Source organism: Emys orbicularis, chromosome 3 (genome assembly GCF_028017835.1).
Source record: "Emys orbicularis isolate rEmyOrb1 chromosome 3, rEmyOrb1.hap1, whole genome shotgun sequence".
Classification (NCBI taxonomy): Eukaryota; Metazoa; Chordata; order Testudines; family Emydidae; genus Emys; species Emys orbicularis.
Window position 1 is genome coordinate 195,640,528 of NC_088685.1, and position 15,119 is coordinate 195,655,646.

The 15,119-nt window shown below is 45.4% G+C and overlaps 1 protein-coding gene across 1 annotated transcript in view; it reads left to right on the plus strand.

Annotated features, from left to right (window-relative positions):
• Positions 1-15,119, plus strand: part of LOC135876312 (protocadherin Fat 4-like) — a 77,905-nt gene that overhangs the window by 5,604 nt on the left and 57,182 nt on the right. The window contains exons 4-8 of the mRNA XM_065401491.1: positions 7,387-7,497; positions 9,306-9,422; positions 9,988-10,078; positions 11,893-12,005; positions 12,302-12,475. Of these exons, the coding sequence (XP_065257563.1) occupies positions 7,387-7,497; positions 9,306-9,422; positions 9,988-10,078; positions 11,893-12,005; positions 12,302-12,475 (606 nt within the window). The remainder of the gene's footprint in view (positions 1-7,386; positions 7,498-9,305; positions 9,423-9,987; positions 10,079-11,892; positions 12,006-12,301; positions 12,476-15,119) is intronic.

A 15,119-nucleotide genomic window follows, 5' to 3' on the forward strand; every position in this document is an offset into this window, starting at 1 on the left:
AGAGGTTTTCCCTCTCTGGGTACTGTTCGACACAGGGATTCTTTCAGTCAGCTGCTTTTACATGGTCCTCCACCTGCCCAATGGAATGAAATAATTCATAGTGAATAATTTATCAGAGAAATGTAGCCTCTATTTCTCTTAATCAGCTGTCCATGAGCAGCTTATGATTTTCTTTTATCTTTTCATTATCCAAAATTGTTTTCAGAATCGTTGTTATGAAAAGTTCTTTGGGTCAGGGTCCTTAACTTGTGTAAATCATTATAGCTCAATCCAAGTCAATGGACCTATGACATTTACACCAGCTGAGGATCTGGCCCTTTGTATGGAGATGGTCTGTGAGCCGTGCTTTGAAATTGCTCAATATTAAAAATTCAAGTTATGTTGGTTTGTTTTGATTGGATACATAGGACACATTGTATCGTTTTTGTTCCTTGCTTGGATGAGTGTAACTCTTAGACTCAGGTTTCCAGTGTAAATACTGGCAGTTCAAGATCTACTGTCCATGGATATTCTGTAATATTCAGTTTTTCTGAAAGTATTTCCGCCACTAAACCCATTCTCTATAATATTTATGGAAAACTGCTGCAAAGTGGGCACAAGCATAGCTGAAGAAACTTGGGGGGTTTTTTTTTATTTAAGCAAATACTCTGCAAATGTTTTGAGGTATTCATTGAGTTCTAATTATCATGACCATTTTACAAATGAGGAAATTGAGACACAGAGAGGTTAAGTCAACTTGGTTAAGTTCTGCTTTAACCACTAGATTCATTGCCTCCCCGCATAGTTAGTTGTTCATTCACACTTCTTTGTCAGTCTTTTACTGACAAACAGGGAACCTTATAGAGTCAAACTAATGTATCACAAAATTATTATTCTGATTGCCAAGTTATGCAAACAACTTATTTTATTTAAGCAGGGAAATAAACTTAAAAAGGAGAACCCCTGACAAGTTAAAACATGTGTCACATAGTGCTTTAAATACTGCACCCGTTAATGCGGTGCTAATTAATGTGATTGAAAAGAGTACATTTCTCTTAGGCCTGGTCTACACTACGAGTTTAGGTCGAATTTAGCAGCGTTAAATCGAATTAAGCCTGGACACGTCCACACGACGAAGCCCTTTTTTTCAACTTAAAGGGCCCTTTAAACCGGTTTCTTTACTCCACCTCCGACGAGGGGATTAGCGCCAAAATCGGCCTTTGCGGGTCGGATTTGGGGTAGTGTGGACAGAATTCGACGTTATTGGCCTCCGGGAGCTATCCCACAGTGCTTCATTGTGACCACTCTGGACAGCACTCTCAACTCAGATGCACTGACCAGGTAGACAGGAAAAGCCCCGCGAACTTTTGAATTTCATTTCCTGTTTGCCCAGCGTGGAGAGCACAGGTGACCATGCAGAGCTCATCAGCACAGGTAACCATGATGGAGTCCCAGGTTCGCAAAAGAGCTCCAGCATGGACAGAACGGGAGGTACGGGATCTGCTCGCCATATGGGGAGACGAATCAGTGCTAGCTGAACTCCGTAGCAGTAAACGAAATGGCAAAATATTAGAGAAAGTCTCAGAGGCCATGAAGGACAGAGACCATAACAGGGACGCACAGCAGTGCCGCGTGAAAATTAAGGAGCTAAGGCAAGCCTACCACAAAGCCAGAGAGGCAAACGGAAGGTCCGGGGCAGAGCCGCAAACATGCCACTTCTACGCGGAGCTGCATGCCATTCTAGGGGGTGCAGCCACCACTACCCCAACCGTGTGCTTTGACTCCATCAATGGAGAATCACGCAACAGGGAAGCGGGTTCGGGGTACGAGGAAGATGATGATGAAGACAATGAAGATAGCTCACAGCAAGGAAGCGGAGAAACCGGTTTCCCCAACAGCCAGGATATGTTTATCACCCTGGACCTGGAACCAGTAACCCCCGAACTCACCCAAGGCATGCTCCCAAACCCTGAGGGCACACAAGGGACCTTTGGTGAGTGTACCTTTGTAAATATTACACATGGTTTAAAAGCAAGCGTGTTTAATGATTAATGATTAATTTGCCCTGGCAATCGCGGCCAGTATAGCTACTGGAAAAGTCTGTTAACGTGTATGGGGATGGAGCGGAAATCCTCCAGGGACATCTCCAGAAAGCTCTCCTTCATGTACTCCCAAAGCCTTTGCAAAAGGTTTCTGGGGAGGGCTGCCTTATCCCGTCCGCCATGGTAGGACACTTTACCACGCCAGGCCAGTAGCACGTAGTCTGGAATCATTGCATAACAAAGCATGGCAGCGTATGGTCCCGGTGTTTGCTGGCATGCAGACAACATCCATTCCTTATCTCTCTTTGTTATCCTCAGGAGAGTGATATCATTCACGGTCACCTGGTTGAAATGGGGTGATTTTATTAAGGGGACATTCAGAGGTGCCCGTTCCTGCTCGGCTGAACAGAAATGTTCCCCGCTGTTAGCCACGCGGTGGGGGGGAGGGGTGAAGTGATCATCCCAGAGAATTGGGTGTGTGGGGGGGGGGGTAGTTGGGTTTGTGCTGCATATTAACCCGGAAACCGCAGCCCCTCCTTTTACGTTGCAAACCCATTTTAAATGGCCAACCCAACGGGTGCTTGGTATGGGAAATGAGGGCACTACTGTTTGAAACCATTCCCACATGTTAAGAAGGTTAAAAAAGCCAAAAGACTGTGGCTTACCATGGCTGCCTGCAAGCCGAAATCTGTTGCCTGGCACTGCGTGAGTGATCTCTCACACCAAACCGGCAGGCCCTCAATATAAGAGGAAAAATGCGACCTTGTAACGAAAGCACCTGTGCTCTGTAATGTGAACAGCAAAATTTAATATGAAAGAGCGTACCCATTGTTCTCTAAAATGTGTCTTTTTTAACCACCTCTCCATTCTCCTCCACCAGCTGCAAATGTTTCTCCTTCACAGAGGCTAGTGAAGATTAGAAGGAGAAAACGGCGGACTCGGGATGATATGTTCTCGGAGCTCCAGATGTCCTCCCACGCTGACAGAGCACAGCAGAATGCGTGGAGGCAGTCAATGTCAGAGTGCAAAAAAGCACAATATGAACGAGAGGAGAGGTGGCGGGCTGAATCGCGGGCTGAAGAGAGCAAGAGGCAGGCTGAAGAGGATAGGTGGCGTCAGCTTGCTGACAGAAGGCAAGAGTCGATGCTCCGGCTGCTGGAGCATCAAACTGATAAGCTCCAGCGTATGGTTGAGCTGCAGGAAAGGCAGCAGGAGCAGAGACCGCCGCTACAGCCCCTGTGTAACCAACAGCCCTCCTTCCCAAGTTCCATAGCCTCCTCACCCAGACGCCCAAGAACGTGGTGGGGGGGCCTCCGGCCACCTAGTCACTCCACCCCAGATGATTGCCCAAGCATCGGAAGGCTGGCCTTCAATAAGTGTTAAAGTTTTAAAGTTTTAAACTGCAGTGTGTCCTTTTCCTTCCCTCCTCCCCCACCCCTCCCGGGCTACCTTGGCAGTTATCCCCCTAGTTGTGTGATGAATTAATAAAGAATGCATGAATGTGAAGTAACAATGACTTTATTGCCTCTGCAAGCGGTGCTCGAAGGGGGGAGGGAAGGGTGGTTAGTTTACAGGGAAGTAGAGTGAACCGGGGGGGACGGGGACGGAGGGTTCATCAAGGAGAAACAAACAGAAGTTTCACACCGTAGCCTGGCCAGTCACAAAACTGGTTTTCAAAGCTTCTCTGATGTGCACCGCGCCCTGCTGTACTCTTCTAACCGCCCTTGTGTCTGGCTGCGCGTAATCAGCGGCCAGGCGATTTGCCTCAACCTCCCACCCCGCCATAAATGTCTCCCCCTTACTCTCACAGATATTGTGGAGCGCAGAGCAAGCAGCAATAACAATTGGAATATTGGCTTCGCTGAGGTCTATCCGAGTCAGTAAACTGCGCCAGCGCGCTTTTAAACGTCCAAATGCACATTCCACCGCCATTCGGCACTTGCTCAGCCTATAATTGAACAGGTCCTGACTACTGTCCAGGCTGCCTGTGTACGGCTTCATGAGCCATGGCATTAAGGGGTAGGCTGGGTCCCCAAGGATAACGATAGGCATTTCAACATCCCCAACGGTTATTTTCTGGTCCGGGAAGAAAGTCCCTTCCTCCAGCTTTTGAAACAGACCAGAGTTCCTGAAGACGCGAGCATCATGTACCTTTCCCAGCCATCCCACGTTGATGTTAGTGAAATGTCCCTTGTGATCCACCAGGGCTTGCAGCAGCATTGAAAATTACCCCTTGCGGTTTATGTACTCGGTGGCTTGGTGCTCCGGTGACAAGATAGGGATATGGGTTCCGTCTATCGCCCCACCACAGTTTGGGAATCCCATTGCAGCAAAGCCATCCACTATGACCTGCACGTTTCCCAGAGTCACTACCCTTGATATCAGCAGGTCTTTGATTGCGTTGGCTACTTGGATCACAGCAGCCCCCACAGTAGATTTGCCCACTCCAAATTGATTCCCGACTGACCGGTAGCTGTCTGGCGTTGCAAGCTTCCACAGGGCTATCGCCACTCGCTTCTCAACTGTGAGGGCTGCTCTCATCCTGGTATTCTGGCGCTTCAGGGCAGGGGAAAGCAAGTCACAAAGTTCCATGAAAGTGCCCTTACGCATGCGAAAGTTTCGCAGCCACTGGGAATTGTCCCACACCTGCAACACAATGCGGTCCCACCAGTCTGTGCTTGTTTCCCGGGCCCAGAATCGGCATTCCACGCCATGAACCTGCCCCAGTAACACCATGATTTGCACATTGCTGGGGCCTGTACTTTGTGAGAGGTCTATGTCCATGTCAATTTCCTCATCACTCTCGTCGCCGCGCTGCAATCGCTGCAATCGCTGCAATCGCCTCCTCACCTGGTTTTGCTTTGGCATTTTCTGGCTCTGCATATACTCCAGGACAATGCGCGTGGTGTTCATAGTGCTCATAATTGCCGCGGTGATCTGAGTGGGCTCCATGATCCCAGTGCTATGGCGTCTGGGCTGGAAAAAGGCGCGAAACTATTGTCTGATGGAGGGAGGGAGGAAGGGGCGAGTGACGACATGGCTTACAGGGAATTAAAATCAACAAAGGTGGCTGTGCATCAGGGAGAAACACAAACAACTGTCACACAGAATGGCCCCCCCAAAGATTGAACTCAAAACCCTGGGTTTAGCAGGCCGTTGATTTCACGGAGGGAGGGGGAAGCAAATGAACACAGAACAAATCTGGTCCATCTATTTTTTACATCTTAAGCTGGCAGCAGACAGTGCAGCATGACTGATAGCCATCGGCATCTTCTGGGTGCTTGGCAGAAAATGCTGTATTACGACTGCTAGCCATCATCGTCAAGACGGTTCAATAGGACTGCCGGCAGGACTGAGTCTCCAGGAGACAAAACATGTCTGCCCAGGTGCCTCTGACTGAACTCACTGAGGAATATGATGATGATGGATATCAATCGTAATACACCATCTACTGCCAAAAGGCAAGGAGCTGCTGCTGTATAGCAATGCAGCCCCACGTCTGCCAGCACCCAGATCGCCGATGACGGCTACCAGTCATACTGCACCGTCTACTGCCAAAAGGCAATTAGCTGCTGCTGTGTAGCAATGCAGTACCACGTCTGCCGGCACCCAGATGACATATGGTGACGGTGAGCTGAGCTGAGCTGAACGGGCTCCATGCTTGCCGGGGTATGTTGTCTGCACAGGTAACCCAGGTAAAAAGGCGCGAATCAATTGTCTGCCGTTGCTCTGACAGAGGGGGAGGGGCCTGACGACATGTACCCAGAACCCCCCGCGACACTGTTTTTGCATCATCAGGCATTGGGATCTCAACCCAGAATTCCAATGGGCGGCGGAGACTGAGGGGACTGTGGGATAGCTACCCACAGTCCAACGCTCCGGAAGTCGACGCTAGCCTCGGTACTGTGGACGTGGTCCGCCGACTTAATGCACTGAGAGCATTTTATGTGGGGACACACAATCGACTGTATAAAACCGATTTCTATAAAACCGGCTTCTATAAATTCGACCTAATTTCGTAGTGTAGACATACCCTTAGTCACAGTAATGTACACAGCTTCTAAGAAGTAAAGCTTTAGAGATTCAGTGACTGTGATTGAAATAATCTGCTCTTTTACCATATAATATTTAAGGATTTTCAGAAAGTTTCTATTCATTGGCAGTGTATTTTAGACCTTTGACATATAAGGCCAGATCCTTAGCTTGTGTAAATTGAAGTCAGGGGGCTATAGCTGTGGAGCTGGCCTTTGCTGTCTGAACTGTTTAATTTAATTGATTTCAATACTTACAAGTAGAAAAGGCTAAGAAGGAGCCACTTCACAGCTGACTCCCCATCATCGGAATTCCAAAGAAGCTCTGAGTTTTGTCTTGTCTGTTTTCCTTTGGTGATGCAGTTGAGGAAACATTATGTGATGCCTTGTGCATTGTAATTTTTCGAGAGAGAGAATTACTAATCAGTTATGTAGATATGACATTTTTAATGCCAATGTTGATCTAATAACAGTATTGTAAAGCATGAAATCTTCTCTCATTTCCATCATGTTACACAGCACTTTTTGTCATAAATTAGTTTGAGATCATGAAACTATGGCATGTTGATTACAGAGACATGAAGGGAGACTAGTGATCTTCCCTTGCAGATGTGATGTAAGCTAAGTAGGTGACTGCCTTCTACAGCAGACACTGACAGAGCTCAGTAAAGAAGGGAACAGAATAGCTCCAAGACCATGGCTATCACTCACCAGTAGGTCAGTCCATAAGCTCTATTCTCCAGATGTGGAGATTCTCTCCACCTAGGTCTGTCCTGCACAAAGGCCCCTTGTTTCTGTTCAGCTGTATGCAGCAGTAGCAGCAGCTGGTACACCTAATTCCCATAATGCTTCGTACTGGCTGCCTCTGAAGCACTGCTGCAATGGGGCTATAGTTTAGGATCCTGCTCCTACTATAGCCAATAGCAGATTTTCCACTTACTCCAGTGGGTTCAGATCAGGCCCTAAATGCCCCCATTACACAGGACTGAACAGAAAGACGGACACTGTTCTGCAATATAGGGGAAGTGTTCTGTTTCTGTGGGTCAAGGAATTTTGAGTGGCTCTGCCAGTTCTATAAATAGTGGGCCAGAAAGACACATTGTTTCACCTATTCTGTTTTGCCTCCTGTCAGCTGTGCAATACAAGGATGTGCCAACAGGAAAGATGGACTCTGTTAGGGGGAAACTAGTATCTTACAGTATGATGGGGTGGGGTTTGCTCATTCCCTGATGATGGAAGACTTCCAATAAGGAAAGTGGTGAAAGAAAAAAGCATGCATTTTTTCTAACAATTGTACAAATCCATGTGAACCATATAACTAATTCATTTAATAGGGTCCAAACTCTGATTACTTTCACATAAAGGAAGGGGATGGGAACATCACGCTGAAAAAAGTTTTGGATTACAACAAGATCAACAGTTTCAATCTAACAGTACAAGCAAAGGTACGCCACATTAAAACACATCCCGTGTGCAGGATGAACCACTTTCTCCAGTACGTAACTGTGTCTCAGATTCACAGGTTTGCTAATTCCCACTAGATTTTCTAGATCTCAGTTAGATCTAGATCTGACAAATACCTATCTGATAGGAAGAGATACAATGCTAATACTTTGTATGACTCCAGCACTTCCATTTGAAGAGCTCACAGCCCTTTACAGACATAACTGTATTGAGTCTTATAGCATCCCTGTGAGATAAATATTAATATCAGTATTTTCCAGAGAAGGAAGCTCAGGTACAGAGGGCAGATCATTGAATCCCTTACACTGGTGAGGAGCTATTCACACGAGGAGTTCCATTGTCTTCACCAGTGTGAATGAGGTCTTCACAATGCAGCCCAGAGAGATTAATATGAGTGAGTTGCCCAATTTCACACAGCAAGTTTTTGGCAAAGACAGGAATAACACCAGAACTCTTGACTCCCAGTTGTGTATTTTAACCACTAGACCATGCTTCCTCTAAAGTCCTGTAGGTTTCTATAAATTCTTTGAGGCCACCCTCCTGAGCAGAGGTCTTAGATGTTCTGAAAGAGATCTCTCCACTGAACGTCCATTCACACAATACCATACATTTCTTTCTGTGTTGTGTTTGTGGATGTATACCTGACATCCATCTATTATGTCTACAGTATGTTTTTGCTGCCCATAATTCCTTCATATAGTCACTTAACCACTCTATACAATCTCCTTTATTCTTTCTGACTGTGCCATCATCCACTGACATCTGGCATTCTTGCCAATGTGTCTATTATTATTTATTTTATATTACCATAATGCTTAGGAGCCCCTGTCATGGACTGTGACCCCATTGTGCTAGGACACAGAGTAGGAGATGGTCCCTGCCCCAAACAGTTTACAATCTAAATAGACAAGACAGACACAGGGTAGGTAAGAGGGCAGAACACACAGCGTGAACAATGAGATGGTAGCAAATGGCATGCTAGTGCCACAGTTGTTTGGAGGTGGAGGGTATTTAGGACAAGCTAAATGGAAGGAGAGGGGATGTTGAAGGGAAGGGGGTGAGTGGACAAGGAAGGGGAGAATAGGGTAAAAAGAGTAACACTGAGATGAACAGACTGTGAAGGCAGGGGAGGGGGTGAGTTGGAGTGAACAGCCAATCAGCAAAGGACAAAGGAAGTCCAGTCAAAACTGTAGAAAGTTCTCGATGTCCAAAGGACCCTGCTTTGGATGCTTCTGCCTGTACTGGCTGGAGTCTTTGGCTGGCTCCTCTTTGCAACTTTCTTTCAAGTCCACATGGTGGGGAGGAAAGACATCACCTGGGTCCCAGTGCCCCCATAAAGTGGGCGGGGTCTCTCTGGATTCAGGGCAAGGGTGGCCCTGTCTGGGCCTCATTTTCCCCACTACCCCCCAGTGCAGTAGTCCCTCCCTTGGCTGTTTCTGCCCCTATGGACTGGAGTGTAGGAACGTTTGTGTATTTACTTAAATTTTATGCTCTTTGAGGCAAGAACCATCTTTTTGTTATGTGTGTTTGCAGTGCCTAGCACAATGGAGCCTCTAGGTGCCACTATTATAAAAATAATACATAATAATATTTATTCAAGAGAATTATCTGGATTCTTAGAAATGACAAACTCAGATAAGATCAAACTACTTGAGCAAAGATACAAATACTGTAAAGCACATCACTATATTCTGTCACATCCTCCACTGGAATTATCCATATGGAAGGTGAATGATTCTGGTCCCATTGATATAATGTTCCTTGTTTTCTTTTTCCTTTTGGCATATAGGAAAAATTTGGAGTCAACAATGGCACAGCATCGTTGCTAATTCATGTACGGGATTATGATACAATGAACCCCTATTTCAATCAATCAATGTACAAAGCAACAATCCTAGAAAACAAGGTAGCAGCTTTTTACTGCATACTACTAATGTAAAATGGTTTATTTCCATTACTTTCACATTCATGTACAGTAAGCCATGCATATATCCAGTGTAATATCTTTATACATATCTATTACTCTGAGAAAGTTCACCTTTTCATTGTCCAAGATGATGATGATTTTACAACCACTGTACTGTTTTTCTTTTTTTAAACGCATTGCTGCTTTTATTAGGGCTATAACTGAGGCTCCCTATAACATTGATTGTCTTCCAGGAAATGAGTAATACTGCTATTGTCTGTATTCTTAATGTGCGCTTCATCACTGAGTACTCTGATGTAGTCTGATGTTCCTTAAAAGGGCACAATACTGTTCATAAAATGCTTAGTTCATAATTTTCCACTGTGAAAACTGGAAGAGAGTCATAATATTGTCAAGGTTCCAGTGGTGACTAGGTATGATTTATGGCCACATTCAAAACTTGTTTCCATGATGAAAATTGTAATTTATTAATTAATATTAGAAATCAATCATGTATATTTTTAAAAGTCTTCAGTGATGTACTGTTGCAAATCACCTTTTCCAGACTGGCATTCTGCCTACTCTCCCAGAGAAGATTGTTGCTAAAGATGGAGACATAGGTATAAATGAAAAAGTATCATACAGCATCCAACATGGTAAGAGTCTTTATTGTCTGCTGGACACATACATTCAGGCAGTTGCCTATTATGCTAAGACCGGTGAAGATGATGATAATGAAGTGCAGTGAACAGGCAGGTTATAGCTTTCTCCACATACACATCGATATTTAAAATGCTGATTTGTAAGCAAAAATAACATACTTCTCAACCACGTGTGGGGTGCAATTTTCAAAAGCATATATGTGACTTAAGAGCCTAAGTTCTGTTGAAAATGGAACTTAGGGACAGATTTTAAAAGGTATCTACCTACCTAAAGATGCAGATAGACACCTAGTGGGATTTTCAAAAGCACCACAAGGCATTACTCTGCTCAGCGTTGTAAGGCCTAAGTGACTTAGACAGATAAGTCCCATTTTCAAAACTAACTTAAGTACTTAGGAGACCAAACCCTATTGAAAGTCAGTGGGATTTATGTTCCTAAATAGAACAGGTTGGGAATTTTTCCACTGAACGTTTTTTGCCAAAAATGCTGACTAGTCAAAACCTAAACTGATCATGGGAAAGGGTAGGTTTTAACAAATTACCCAATTGGAAGGAATGTTGGGAAAAAAGTTTTTAAATTCTTGAAAGATCCTGTTTCAACATTTTTGAAATTAAAAGTTTCAGGGATTTGGTTCGAAATGGCTTTTTGTTTCAAAATTTAATGTAGTTTATACTAATTTTTTTAAAAGGTCAACATTGAAATGAAACATTTCAAAATTATCAAACTGAAATGTTTCATTGGACCCAAACCAAAATGTTTTTCAGTTTGTTGTTAATAAAATTTTATGAGATTTCAACTTTTTATCCCAGTGCAGGATGGGAAACACTTTTGAAATCTTGAAAATTCTCGCAGGATGGGAAAACTGTTTCCTGATTAGCCCTTCTCCTAACTCACCTAGGTGCTTTACCGCTGGAGTCTAACTTTTGAAAAATGGGCATCCCTTTTATTCCCAGAGGTGGTTCCTCCAGCTGAGGGTTGAGGTAGATGGGTGGGGTAGTGGGGAGCTGTGTACACTACTAGTGCAATGCTGTACCTGCTCCATGGACAAATAGAGGTCTCCAGTCCTCAGCTCACTCAATCTGACACCTTGCACTTGCATAAAATTCACCTTAGAAATAAAAAAAGGAATAGAGTGCTGAGTGCAAAGCAATTGGGCAAGGTGGAAGTGAGCCTGGTGAATGTATGGAGGATGCAAAGCCAGTGTTTACTGTGCCAACATTTGGGGCTTGTTCACGGCAATGTGATTGCCTGTCACATGGCTTCCTGCAGCTCTTCTCCTACAAGAGAATTTGTCTGATGTCTGATTTAATCAGGCTGCTCTAGTAGCCTAGTGGGAGTGAAATGCTTTGCCACACAGGAGGCCCATGTTTGGCTTCTCAGCTCCTATGGGCTGGGAGAAAAGTGGAGACAGCTCACTCTGTCCCCAGAAGGAGAAAGCCCAAGCAAGGGACCTGATTCAAAGCCCATTACACCCAGTGAAAACCCTCCCATTCTCTTCAGTGGGCTTTGAAAGACACCCAGTCTCCCAAGAGGGTCATGTCCAGGTTTCCTGCTGCAAAAGGGGTCATTACAAAGCACAGTCCTTGAGGGAAAGAAAATGGAAATAATGGGAGGCCCTTGGAATCTGAGTGTGGTTCAGAAGATTTTTTTAAAGGACAGTGGCAGTTCCCATGGAAGCTTCTTCCCATCTATAATGTCTGGTACATTTTGGCATACCTGAGAGGACACCAGAATTACAGCAGGACTGGATCAGCTCTACAGATAGGATTTATTTGCACTAGCCAATAGCATCCTGTTTGCATTCCAGTGGACCCTCCAGTTTATCACAGCGCTTTCTCAATTGAGGCTGACAGTGGAGTGCTGGAATTAAGGACCCCAATTGACAGAGAGAATTGCTCCTTCCTTACTGTTGGGATTAAGGTAATGATCATATTACAGCAGAGCATGTTAAACATTAAGAGTCTGAATTTCATAAAATAAAATTGGAGGCGATTGCTATTACTATTGTTGTTAATAATCAGCAGCATTAATTTGTATTATAGCAGTGACAAGGGGGCCAGTCAGGATTGGGGTCCCATTGTACTGGGTACTGTAAAGCACAGAATAAAAGACAATTCCTGCCCCAAACAGTATATTTTGCCATGTTGTTCCAATCACTTGGAGTCGGTGAATATTATCAGTCTATGGAATTCATGGAATTAAACTCTGTTTTCTAGGCTACTCAGCAGGACAATGATCTTAAAACAGCTAACACGATAGTGTTGGTTACTATCCAAGATGTGAATGACAATCCTCCAGAATTTCCACTATCAAATTATACGGTCTCGGTTCCAGAAAACTCCCCAGACGGGACGATGGTGCTTCAAGTAACCGCCACTGACAAAGATGAGGTAAAATGTCAATTCTGTGTGACAGCTGCAAACATTACCTCTCAGATCTATGAAATTATACACTCTACATTAGACAGTTATAGTGTATAGTCATAAAATGTATCCTGAACTTATGTAAACTACCCAAATGTATTTAACCGAAACAGACATGGAATCTCATGATCCAAGGGCATTAAAACTGTTTTGTACCTCAGTTAAAATGGGAACAATATATTGCCTTGGAAAATCTCTTAATTTCAAATAGATCTAAGAGGATGATGATGTATTTATTTATTTGTACTGCAGTTGCACCTAGGAGCCCTAGTCATGGACCAGGACCCATGGGTGGCGTGTGGCTCTGGCATTTGGGGAGGCTGGCATGAGTGCCGGAAGCTCCCCCGGTGCCCAGACTGTGGTCCCGCCCCCTGCTTGGCCCCAAGTTCTACCCCCACTCCTCCCCTGAGGCCCGCCCCCCCTCCACCCCAGGCCACGATCCTGCTCGGCCCCCCTGCCCACCGCTTGCTGTCGCTGCTCGCTCCTCTCCTTTGCAGCGAGCAGGGAGCGGGGCGTCCTTGGGGGAGAAGGGTTGGAGGATAGGAGCAACTCGGCAAGCAGCGGGCGATGGATGCCTTGGAGGAAGGGGCGGAGCAAGGGCGGGCCTTGGGGGGGAGTGGCGGAGCAGGGGCAGGAAGAGGAGCAAGGCAGGCAGGGCCATGGGGGAAGAGCGGAAGCAGGGCCTCAGGGTGGAGAACAGGCGGGGCCATGGACCAGGCTGTTTGGGGAGGCTTAGCTTCCCCTGGCTTATTATACCTGCCACCCATGCCAACACCCCATTGCTAGTTGCTGTACAAACACAGAACAAAAAGATGTTCCCTCCCCCAAGGGGCTTACCTTCTAAGTATAAAACAAAAGAACAGATTGATACAGACTGACAGAGGAGTACAAGTAAACAATGAGACAATAGTATAACAAGGATGGTGTGGACTGCACCCACAGCAAGTTTGCAGATGACACTAAACTGGGAGGAGTGGGAGATACGCTGGAGGGTAGGGATAGGATACAGAGGGACCTAGACAAATTAGAGGATTGGGCCAAAAGAAATCTGATGCGGTTCAACAAGGACAAGTGCAGATTCCTGCACTTAGGACGGAAGAATCCCATGCACTGCTACAGACTAGGGACCAATGGCTAGGCAGCAGTTCTGCAGAAAAGGACCTAAGGGTTACAGTGGACAAGAAGCTGGATATGAGTCAACAGTGTGCCCTTGTTGCCAAGAAGGCTAACGGCATTTTGGGCTGTATAAGTTGGGGCATTGCCAGCAGATCGAGGGACGTGATCATTCCCCTCTATTCGGCATTGGTGAGGCCTCATCTGGAGTACTCTGTGCAGTTTTGGGCCCCACACTACAAGAAGGATGTGGACAAATTGGAGAGAGCCCAGCGGAGGGCAACAAAAATGATCAGGGGGCTGGAGCACATGACTTATGAGGAGACGCTGAAGGAACTGGGATTGTTTAGTCTGCAGAAGAGAAGAATGAGGGGAGATTTGATAGCTGCTTTCAACTACCTGAAAGGGGGTTCCAAAGAGGATGGATCTAGACTGTGCTCAGTGGTACCAGATGACAGAACAAGGAGTAATGGTCTCAAATTGCAGTGGGGGAGGTTTAGGTTGGATATTAGGAAAAACTTTTTCACTAGGTGGGTGGTGAAGCACTGGAATGGGTTACCTAGGGAGGTGGTGGAATCTCCTTCCTTAGAGGTTTTTAAGGTCAGGCTTGACAAAGCCCTGGCTGGGATGATTTAGTTGGGGATTGGTCCTGCTTTGAGCAGGGGGTTGGACTAAATGACCTCTTGAGGTCCCTTCCAACCCTGATATTCTATATTCTATGAACAATAATTATATTTATGAAGCAACCCCAGACCAAGTGCTTAGAGCACTATACAAAAGCCATAATAAAAATACATTATAAAAGCTTTTAAAAAGACAAAAATCATAGTAGCAAGTATCTTTCATTCAATATGCACCTGTGCCTTTACACACAGTGTACACCTTACCAGTACACTAACAGAATTACATCTGGTTGTTGCTATTTAGGAAAATGTTTTGGGGAGTTTTAAAGGCCTCTCCTTTAAGATTCAAGGCAGTGTAAAACACTGGGCACTGCAAATTTCAGCCACAGCAGATGCTCATCATTTCTGTTCCTACTCCTTGAAATAGGACCCATCTACTGTTCTAATTGCATATGACTTATTCAAGCAAAACTCCCACTAACGTCACTGACAGTTTGCCTGAATGCGGTTTTCCTAAAAGTAGTGGGCAAATGATGGCTGCTGTAATGTGGGTATAAAGGAAGCCCCTTCAACCACTAGTTTTCCTGGCTGAGGGTGCATGTGGGGCTGTCTAGCTCCACCATCGGCCTTAGGGGGAGCATGGGCAGGACAGAGGCCATGGCCCCAACCCCTACTCACCAAATAGGTTTCACTTGTGAAAGGACCATCTATACTTATTTAATAGGTATATCAAGGTATACCCAGCACACTGTTACCCAGCACCTGTGTGAGGACCCAGAGAAAGATACAGTGACTCCAATTCCGCATTGTTACAGCCTCTTTACACCTCTTCTGTCATCTCCTCACTGGGGGATTCCCCAAGTTCAGGAGGGTTC